This window comes from Corvus moneduloides, chromosome 2 (genome assembly GCF_009650955.1).
Source record: "Corvus moneduloides isolate bCorMon1 chromosome 2, bCorMon1.pri, whole genome shotgun sequence".
NCBI classification, from domain to species: domain Eukaryota; kingdom Metazoa; phylum Chordata; class Aves; order Passeriformes; family Corvidae; genus Corvus; species Corvus moneduloides.
In genome coordinates, this window is record NC_045477.1 from 46,104,255 (window position 1) to 46,114,950 (window position 10,696).

General features: G+C 38.0%; 1 protein-coding gene across 1 annotated transcript in view; it reads right to left on the reverse strand.

Moving 5' to 3' along the window:
• Window positions 1-10,678, reverse strand: part of MICU2 (mitochondrial calcium uptake 2) — a 140,336-nt gene extending 129,658 nt beyond the window's left edge. The window contains exon 1 of the mRNA XM_032099414.1: window positions 10,464-10,678. Within this exon, the coding sequence (XP_031955305.1) occupies window positions 10,464-10,667 (204 nt within the window). The 5' untranslated portion in view covers window positions 10,668-10,678. The remainder of the gene's footprint in view (window positions 1-10,463) is intronic.
• Between the last annotated feature and the right edge of the window lie 18 nt (window positions 10,679-10,696).

Below are 10,696 nucleotides of genomic sequence, written 5' to 3' on the forward strand. Positions count from 1 at the left end.
TTCTGTGATTCTGTAACATGAATAACTAAGCCAAGCATTAATTCACTTCATTTGTTGCTTATTGAACAGTACAGATTTAATATTAACGCTTTACATTAGATAAAATCATCTAAATTGATCTGGGAAATGCTGGTTTTAAATTGATACATGTTGCATATTGTGTTTTTCATCTTTTGGAGATTACAGTGTTTCTTCCTGCTGTTCCACATCTTCAGCAGAAGCCTATAATTGTTTACTTATTCCCAAACACAGCAGTGATACTACTGTATTCCCTGATGCCTAAGACCATCAAGCCTATTTTTCAGTAAAAAAGGTGCCAGATGTTTTATCCATCAGCTTTACTGCATTTCCAAGTAAGAACTATAACCCGAGGGAAAGTCATTAGAGTGTAATGAGCAAGGGAAAACATTTCATCGTGACAACCCCAGGCTATTGAGACCACTGCCTCTTTGCATTTAAACAATATAAGGCTATAAAGTAAAGAGCACTTTCTTAGTCTCCATGCTGAGTATAATTTTGATTTTGCATTGCCATTAAAAACACCAAATTACTAGGCAAGTCCACAGTTGCTTCAAAAACAAGCCCAGAGAGGACTGGTACAGAAACTGCACTATATCTCCAAACCAATTATTCTGTCAGCCATGCTATTAAGGTTTGTTATATAAAAGGAAAAGCAGACTGTCAGATAATGTGGTCAATACGTAACCATTAAGACTTTTCTCTCCTGAAAAATAAAGTTCATTTTGGCAAATTTGTGAGATCATAAAATATAATTACAAAGTCCATTTCGTGATGGGGAGCAATACAATATGACAGAACTTCATGCTTTTCTCCTTGGCAAGATCTCACATCAGTGAGCCCATGCAGTCAAGTTCAAAGCCCAGCCTGATCTGGCAGCACACAGACCTCTGCCTCTTACAGGGCCACCAGAAGAAGCTTTTGATAGAACTTCAGGCAGATTTCGTCCTTTAAATTCTGAGCATATATCATACCTCCATTTAGACTAGAAACTTTCAAAATAAATTCCATAATTTCTCTACTAACACATTCTTATATTTATTTTTTATTATTGTATTCACACAGTCTGTATTTTAAGTATATTTTATACATATGCATACATATTCTTACTAATATATCTAAATTTACATTACAAATATATATGTACATAGCTTTACATGCAGCTCAGTATATGTTGTTTTAATATTACAGCATTATTTGTTAACATATTATTGTAATATCACAGTATCCCCAATAAAAGGCATTATCAAAGAAAATGCCTACTTTAAAAAAAAAAGGAAGATTAAGAAAAAAGTATTTGGAAACACCAATTTTCTTCATTTCACATAACTTTTCCATCTGTGCTAGAGTTTGTGCAGTTTTTGGAGGCAGATGAAGGAGTTTCTCTGATGATTTGGCAAAGGAGCAGGGAAGGTATCAGTACCGATAATGTTTATTAGCTACATCTGCTATAAGCGCTTTTTATAGACTACGTGAGTGCGAGACAGTCGTTCTTGAAATTTTTCCTACCCTGAAAGGGACACAAACCTTGAGGAACTACTTGAAATGACGTCTGGTGTTTAAAGCTGACAAGACTCCCTTCTCTTGTCTTTTAGTTCTACGCGTAATAAAAAGCTCAGTGAGTAGCACCAAGGAGCTACAGTCTACTACGTGTTCTGAACGAGCATTTCACACAGTTCCATCTCGGATGATTATTTAAACTAGATTCTGAGTTATTTGTTCTTTCTGCCTAGATTATGTTTCCAAAATGCTGAGCCACTTGCCAGGAATATTCAGTCAGCCACAATGTTACACAAAAGTCTACAAGTAAGTGTAATACAGAGCTCTCACGCTAACCAGCAAATGCATTTGGAGAACAGTACAAAGCAGCACCAATAGGAGAATAGTCACTACAGCTTGTACAGATCTTTTCTTACAAAAACTAAAAAAAGAAAAGGTAATTATCAATATGCTTAAAGTTTCTAGGAAAAAAAAAAAGGCAAGCAGAGCTTCCATCTAAGAAACCAAATGAAAAAGAAACTTTGTAAGATCTACATTGAAACCATCTACTGTATTTACCGGAGAAAAAGTCTTATATCACCACTAAATATATGTTAGTTTCTTCTAGAGGTTCTTTTCTTTAAAATCAGAATATTATTTTGTGCAACTCTTTCTAATCAATCTATTTTTTGTTTTCAGGCAAGCTATTTTATCTGTTTATGTTTGTCCATTAACATAAACAGCCAAAGATTCTCAAACACTAACCTTTTACTGCATTAGCTAAAAACACAAAACCATGCAGCTTAACTCACCCCATCTGTCCAAATCTGTCCAAGAATGTATCAAAGTGCCTAGAAGAATGTTAGTTAGATTTTATTTAATCACTGAAGTCATATAGCAAGAGTGAATTCAAGGAAAAGGTGACAGATCAGATGAAAGATAGATAGCTAAATTTTAACCTTGACCTCTAAGATTACATTTGACATCGTGTTGTTTTAGTATCAATGAAGACACCTGCACAAAGAATCTCCATGCACACAGAGAAGGGAATAAATGTAAATATTTTCAAAGCCAGGAACTTCAGGATATAAATATTTCACATTCAAAAAGCTGAAAAGGATACTGAAGCAAACGCCACTTACCACCATATATTTAAAGTTGTGAAACAAATGCACATACATAAGTAATATGTAAGGGTATAATTAATTATAACATCATGGTCCTACAGATTCCACACTCCCTATACCACATTCTATTTTAGGCACATAACGTGACAATGTCTGTATGTCACTAATGATGAGAATGATGTTTGTGATATATTTAATATCCCAGTTATTGATTTAGACTGCTTGATGGGTACCTGATACATACAGTATTTCCATAACACAGTGAAATACAGAATTAAACAAGAGGTAGCTAAGGTTACCCCCATTGGCTGCACAAGAGGAACAGTTTCAGAAATACTGAAGCACATTTAAGGTAAAGAAAAAAGATCGGGATAGGCTGAGCTAGCAATCTAATTGCAGGGGAGATGTATATTTATCAATGCTTAAAAAAAGGAGCAATGTTGTTTAAAAATGCATGTTTTGAGCACACACTATTTTCAGAATATTTTGAAACTATTATCCAAAACTCATTCATTGAAGATGAATTTGGAGGCAACAATGTTACAAGTCATTTACACTCGGAACCAAACCAATTGTAGTACTTCCGTTTACTTCTAGATGCACAGTAAAGAAAAAAAAAATAGGAATATAGTCATATGATATACCTGAATTAGAAGGCACGTGTATAAATTATGTTAAACGGTCTCTTTCATATAGGTACCTGAACCATTTCATTAAAAAAATGACTACCCATTTTCTGTTCAGCAAATCTATTGAATGCATTTACCTACTGAGATGACTGCCTTGTCATGACCCATGACAACCCTTTTTTTGGTAATATTTATTGACATAGTAAATATAGCAGTAAAGATACAGTGGAAAATAAACCATGAAGCTGGCAGAGAGATGGATGCTACCACGTGCCAACAAGAGCACTGCCTGCAGCTCACCACAGCTGGATAAGGAGCCTCTCCAGTGCTGGGCACTGCTGGAAAGGAACACCAAGGGTTCAAAGCACCTTGAATCCAACTGGGTCCTCCTCCAAAGGCTGCCAGTCTTGCAGGCCCTTCATCAGGAAGATTTAAAGGCACCATCTTGTAGATGGTTCAAGGATACAACCTGAAGATGCAGTAAGAATCCTCTAACACCTTCCCAACTATGCTACAACCAGAACAGAAATCTAGGGCTGTGCAGGGAACCACTACCTGGCTCTGCGTGCTGTGTCCTGCTCCACTCAGAACAGCAGCAAGGAGAACAATAACCAGCAGCAAGATAAGATACAAAAAGACAGAAGGACATTTTGAGGAAGTTGTCCCTTCCTTTAAGGAAGCTGTAAAGCAAGACAGTGATTTAAAAACCCAAAGAAATAAACAAACAATCCTTGCCTAAAGATGCTCCAAGCCACAACAGCAATGATAATTTTCATTACTTTTACATGGCATTGTTTTACTACATAGATTTTAAGTATTAATAATGTAACCCTGTGGTCAGGTTCACACAAGCTGAATTCCACTGTGAGTCTTCTCTGAAGCCTGCAAGCCATCACTAAGCAGCTTGTTTGATGTGGATTACAAACATTTGCACTAAGTTTCAAAAGCATGTTAAAACATTATGACGCAGACTTATGTTATACATGCTTAATTTTACTTAGTGAGCATCCCAGTAATCGTCTATGTGCATCTGCATTCTCAATTTCTAATAGAATAAAGACTTGAAGATAAACACTTTAAAATATTACTTAGGAGAAAAGAAGCTATCCTGGGATTTTTACTCCATCAAAAGCAGGCAAACTTTTTCTTTTGATGATAGAGTAAACACAAGAATCCTCTTGTATGTTTCTTAGATTAGACTGCACATATCCTTTCCGCAACTATTTTAGAACCACACTCCTCCCTCCAGGCAATTCTATACATCATTATAAATCCTTATGCAATTTTATCCCAGATTCTATGTTTATCAAGACACCTCATCTTAATAGCAACATTCTTTCCTCAGCATGAACCAGGCTTTTAAAACATTACAAAGATGCCCTCACAAAAATTCCCATTCTAACACAATTCATCAGTGTCTCACAATTCAAAGCACTAACATGTAACTTTGTAGGAATCATTATTAATGTATAAGAAATACGCTCTTTTTTTCTATTTGGTGACTGAATTTAAACATCACGTGTATTTTTATCTGGCCAAAAAATCCTTTATATGCAGTTATTATGCACAGCTTACTTTCCTAAGTAACACTATTCCAAAAAGAACCCCAAAACCACATAAATATAGTGAGTGAGAAAGCATGACCTAGAAGCAGTGTATGCCTAACTTAAGTCACAAACTGATCCTGGTAACTATGGATATGTAAAAAAACAATTAAAATCCCAGAGCTATGCGCTTCTTCCTTCCACTGCTCTGTAGAAACTAATTCAGATGATTTAAACAAAATGCTGTTTTGACCTGCATGCAACTGATTACAATTGTTTTGGATGTTTTTTCCAGAAGTTACCAATCAAACAAATATATACTAGACAGGTAACATGCTTATAGCAGACATTATTTTGAAAATTTTTTATTGATCTGGGTGGGAAATTTTACCTGAGAAGAAACCATGCACAAAATATTGGAGCTTGCCTAAAACAACTATATTTCAGCTCCATCTCTTTGGAGACACAGCTCACATCTCAAAGTGTCACCAAAAAACACAGGCAGGATTACAAAACTTTTAAAGCTATTTTTATGAACTTCCTCTGGGAGTCCAGAGGCTTTTACTAAACCCTTGATAAACTTAAATTATATTTAATATATATGCTCTCCCTAGATTATCCTATGAGCTGTGGTACTGAGTTCTCTATAGCCCTAAGATTTGTTTGTATACTATTTTGCCTTTCCACAGTGACAGAACCAAGGGAGCATTCCCTGAACAAACTACCATTTGGAGAATCTTTTACGGTATCCTGGTTTCTTTAAACAATGTACATTTTTGTACACACATTTTTGTGGTAGGTACACATACAGACCTGGAAAACAAATCTAAGCTCTAGTTTTAATCACTCAAAGTTTTTTACTCCCAGTTGTGCAGAATAATAGTGTTAATATTGTGACATACAAAGTCGCCACTCCCATGTAGTGTGTGGGTAGCGCGACATACAGAGTCACCACTCCCGTCTTTGCATCTCTTAAGAATCATGGACACTCGAAAAATGATGAAACATTTAATGCAGTTTAAAGTGAAATAAAAAAATTAATGCAGTACAAAATAGAATTGTTTCAATAAATGTATTTTAAATAGAATTTCAGACACTTAAAAATATTTTGCAAATTATCACAAAGTGTTTGTTAATTGTTATAAGCACTATCTTAATATTTTCAGTATGATCAAATACAATGTATGTATTTAAGACCTCCGGGACAAAAACTGAGTCTCCTCTGATCTGGAATAACTGAAGAAGATTGCTGATGCAGGACAGCAGCAGTAGAAAAGGTAAGAGAAAGAGAACCAATCACACTGCAATCATGTAACAGTATTAACAAGAATCGACCCCAAAAAAGGCTTTTAGTAGGCTATGTTTTCCTCTTTACCTCAGGTAAGCTTTATCAAATATTTAAGTACCAGCTAATGCTCCTGCAACCCTAAACAGAGAATGCTGAAACATGATGTTTATAAGCAGACAAGACTTTGCACACATAAAGCTTTGCACATATATGCGTTAGTAACAACTCCAGTCAGTCTCATTTGGAAAACAGTGACTTAGACTTGGCACAAATTGTGACATGCTGCAGGGATGGCAACTTTTCAAGGGCAAATCAAATTATATTCTTTCTGAAGCGAGTGACCTACACATGGCCATAAAAAACTCAGCAGGGGCAGGATATACTGCCTCTGGCAGCCTGCTGCTTCTCAGAACTTTCTTATCATTTGCAGTTCGCGCCCGTCTAAAATCGAACCTGCAGTCCGTTGGGAAGTTCCTAATTTAGTTGGAGCGGGCCGTGTTAGGACAGCAAACTGCAAGCTCTGAGAAAATCAAGGCACAAGAGACAATACTGCAAGTCTGATCAAGGTTACAAACCATATACCATTGTGTCATTTGAATTCCATTACTGAAGAAGAAAAGTAGCCTGTATAGTATCAATGCAGTATGCAGTGCCGTGTGAACATTTTTGACCTGGCTGTGTTGGTTAGGATAATAGAAGAAGCACTTCTAGGGAATTCAACATAAATCCCCATTCTGAGTTACACTGCTAGAACAAAAGCCCTTATTCCCTCCCTTCCTTTTTTCTCCTCTAGATACAAGCTGATTAGTTCATTTTATTAAAAAAATGAAAATTGATCTAGTTTTTCCCAACACAAGCTATATCTGGTTTGGGTATTGTCAGTGTAGCTTCACTGGTAAATAACAAGTGTAGATAGAACCAAAACCTAGTATCTATTAAAAAAAAAAGTTTCAGAAATATTATGTTCATTTTGCTATAATAATCTTTGTAGCATTTTACAAGCAACACTTACTCCAACATATATTAGTTATATGTTTCTAAACAGTAGGTCAGCAAATGGAGATAGGGAATGAAAGTAACTTCATAAACCATGAAAGACTACATCTGACATAATATTACACTAAATATAGGAAGTTTTATTACTGAAATGTTAACCACTTAGTGTACACTAAGAACAGATAAGTGAAAATAGTGACAAAAACCTGGCCCAAAGTTTTACAGAAAACCCTGAACTGAAAATTTATTGTCAGACTAAACAATTATATTAAAACACCGTAACCAAAGATAAGCCACTACAAAATAAAACAGACACTATCCATACAACTCACAAAAAGAAAACAGATTATCTGACCCTGCAAGACCATTGATTCTGCATAGACTCATACACAGGCTGGATTTCATTTAATCTGAGCGTAAGTCAGAAGTGCCACTAACCAATATGAGCAGGATTAAACCCACTCCAGCAAGAAGAAAGAACTGGAATTAAAAACAGATTTAAAAAACTACATGCCAAAGGTATCAGTCTTTGATTTTAGAATATTCAAAAGCTTCAGAAGAAAAAAAAAAAAAAAGTAAATACTGAATTTTAAAAAAAAATATATACTTTGGCATGCTGTTTGCCAGCTTCACTAGAAATTGTATGTCTAAAATTGCCTAGAACAAGGAAAAGCTGAAAAACGTCTGACTACTTTGACAGAGACTAGTTTTAGCAAGCAAAACTGAAAATCTAAATAGAGTTACCGACTTCAACTACTTAACCTAAACAAACAGGACATATTTACAGTGAAGTCTTTGTCTCTGCAACAAAGTTACTAATGGTAGTTACGTCTCACTTAGGACAAGAATGAAAGTTACTCAGTGGCTCAAATTGTGCTTACAGCAGAGTCATACACAGACACGACATTGGTCTTAATGACAGAACTTTTTAAACATAATGTAATGCGGCTGAAAAGCATAAAGTCTTATTATATTCGTCCTTTACAGCATGAAGACACATTGTCACTTTGTCAGCTTCACTCTGTCAAATATTTTAAATAATTACAACCTATTTTGCAGCAATTCAACAGTCAAGACTATTACCAAGGAAAATTGGGAAGCACTGTAGCATAATCTCGCAGCACTCCCAGGAGTAACCAGTAGGCCTTGTTGATGAGACAGAAGTATAAACATTTCCACTACATGCTCCTCTGTTACAAAGACAATGAAAATTAGGCTGTTTAATTTCAAATACTTGCCTTAACCTCTATTATTTCACACACCATGCTGCCAACATTCCCACTACATAGCATACTACAACAGGAACAAACAGTTCCATATTGTTTGTGAGCATAAGCTCAAGCAAGGCTGGTTAAGATTAGTTACAATGAAAAGGAATAATAACAGAAAGTAAGGTTATCCACTATGAGAACGTGAAAAGAATCTCCATTTCTCAGGATTCCACAAACTCTGAACTGAAAAAAAGACGGCTTCAAAACTTGTAATAAAGGTGACATACTTGTTTCAACACTGTTTCACTTTGGAATATTTTCCATCAATCAGAAGCCACAAGTCGCATCTAAACTGCCTAAAAGACCTGCAGTGTGCCTCTTTGGCTCTATCACTCTGTTCCTCTGTACACTCTGTTGTGTGTAGCTTTCACAATCCACTTGCAGCATTATGCTCTGCATGGTCATTTCTTCGGTAGTTTCAAAAAGCTCAGTAACGTACATTAGCTGCAGGAATATGGTGTACAATACGTATGGAGAACTAGCTTCTTCAAAAATCACTTTACTGGAAAACTGAAAAGTTCAAATTGAACTACTAAACATTTGCAGAGTCCAGCAATTTACCATCTCCAAAACCAAATCAGTTAAATAGGTCCTAGACTTTTGGACTTCCTCCTGAGAATTACTAAAAGCATACTCGTAGGACTGTCCATGCGTTACAGGGAAGCTACTCCACGAGAACACATCAGCACCAGAGTGACACCCCTTCATTCAACACCCTTCAAAAGTGATTACTTCCCACATTTAACACTTTTTATATATACCTACATACACATCTATTTAAGCAAGAGTTCCATGCATATATGAAATTGGTCTCAATGACTTAAAAGACTTTTAAAATGTAATGCAATGCTGCTTAAAAAACTCACATAATTAAATGTAAAAACAACAAGAAGATACGTTTTCAGTAGGACATCTACTAAGTAATACATGCTTTCCTAGCTAGGAGATGTATACAGAAGATTAAAGTTTAGCATGTGCTGTCCAAGGAACCAGGACTACTAGATAATCTATTTAGAAAAATGCTTATCTAATAAAAATTGAGTTTTCTAAGAAGATGTAGCTTAGATATCTTCCACACTGAATAGTACAATATTAAAAAAAATATATTTAAAAAATCATTCTTTGTTCTTGACTCAAGAATAAAGGTTGTCCTCAAGAACAAAGGTTGGTATTTATCTGCTTGTAGTTCAGCCTGTTTAAACACTGTAAAGAGGTAAGACATCAAAGCATACAAACTGTTGAATACTTCCAAAATCTCTTAGATATAAGTAGATGAATGGCACTGCAAGCATAGACTGACCTCTTCCCCCATCCACCCAAACCCTCTGGCCTACAAAGCATTTAGGTTTTCCAGCTCTGAAGTAACAAATCAGCTCTAATTGACAGTAACTTCTTATCTGAAGGAAGGACAGGAAAAAGCTCACAGCCTCCATGCAAAGGATAAAGCTGGGCAACTGTGTACAAAGAGTTTTTTGTAAACAATAGCGGTCTGTCCTTGAGCATACCCTTCTAATTGTGCCCTGATGCTCCAAGGCAATCACATTTTAGCATCCAGAACACACATTTTAGACATAGTAAAAGGAAATCATTCTGTGTGATGCATTTCAGACAAAGTATGAACTACAAAAGTATACTTTCGTGAAATAATTTTTTTAAGAGACAAAAACATGCATGACTGTCTTAACAGCAGTTTCCCCCGAAAGTTACCAGCAAAACGCGGAGCTCAGTACAGGCCGTGTGTCTGTGCAAAAATTGTGCACGGGTCCATCGGCCGGCACAACCAAGGCCGTCAAGGGGAGAGGGGAAGTGCTCCGTGCAAAGGCAAACCCTGCCTTCTCCCGCTGCGGAAATCGGCGGAGTCCGTGTCGATGAGGCGAGTCAGCTCGGCGCAAGTGACACGCTGCTGATGCCACGGGGGCCGGCGACGCGCATTACCTGCTGGACCACCGGGGCCAGGAGGGCTCCCGCAGCCAAGTCCCGCCTCACGACAGGGTCCGACCACCGCGGCCCCGACCCGCCCGCGGGCCGCCGACGGCCGCCCCCGGGCCCCGGCTCCCCGCACGCCCGCCCAGCCCCGCCGGCCGGCGGGAGTGGGGATGCTGCTGCCTTACCTGAGCCAGGACCGTGGGGATCACGAGCGGCCGCCGGCTGTAACACACCGCCAGGCAGCCTCCCCCGACCAGGGCGGCGGCGGCGGCGACGGCCCCCCATGCGGGCGAGCGGCGCTGGCTGCGCGGGGGCCGCATCCCGGCGAGCCGCCCCCGGAGCGGGGCTCGGGCAGCCGCCGCCACCGCCGCTCTCCACGCCGCCGACATCTTCCCGGAAAGCGCCGCGGCGGCCGCGC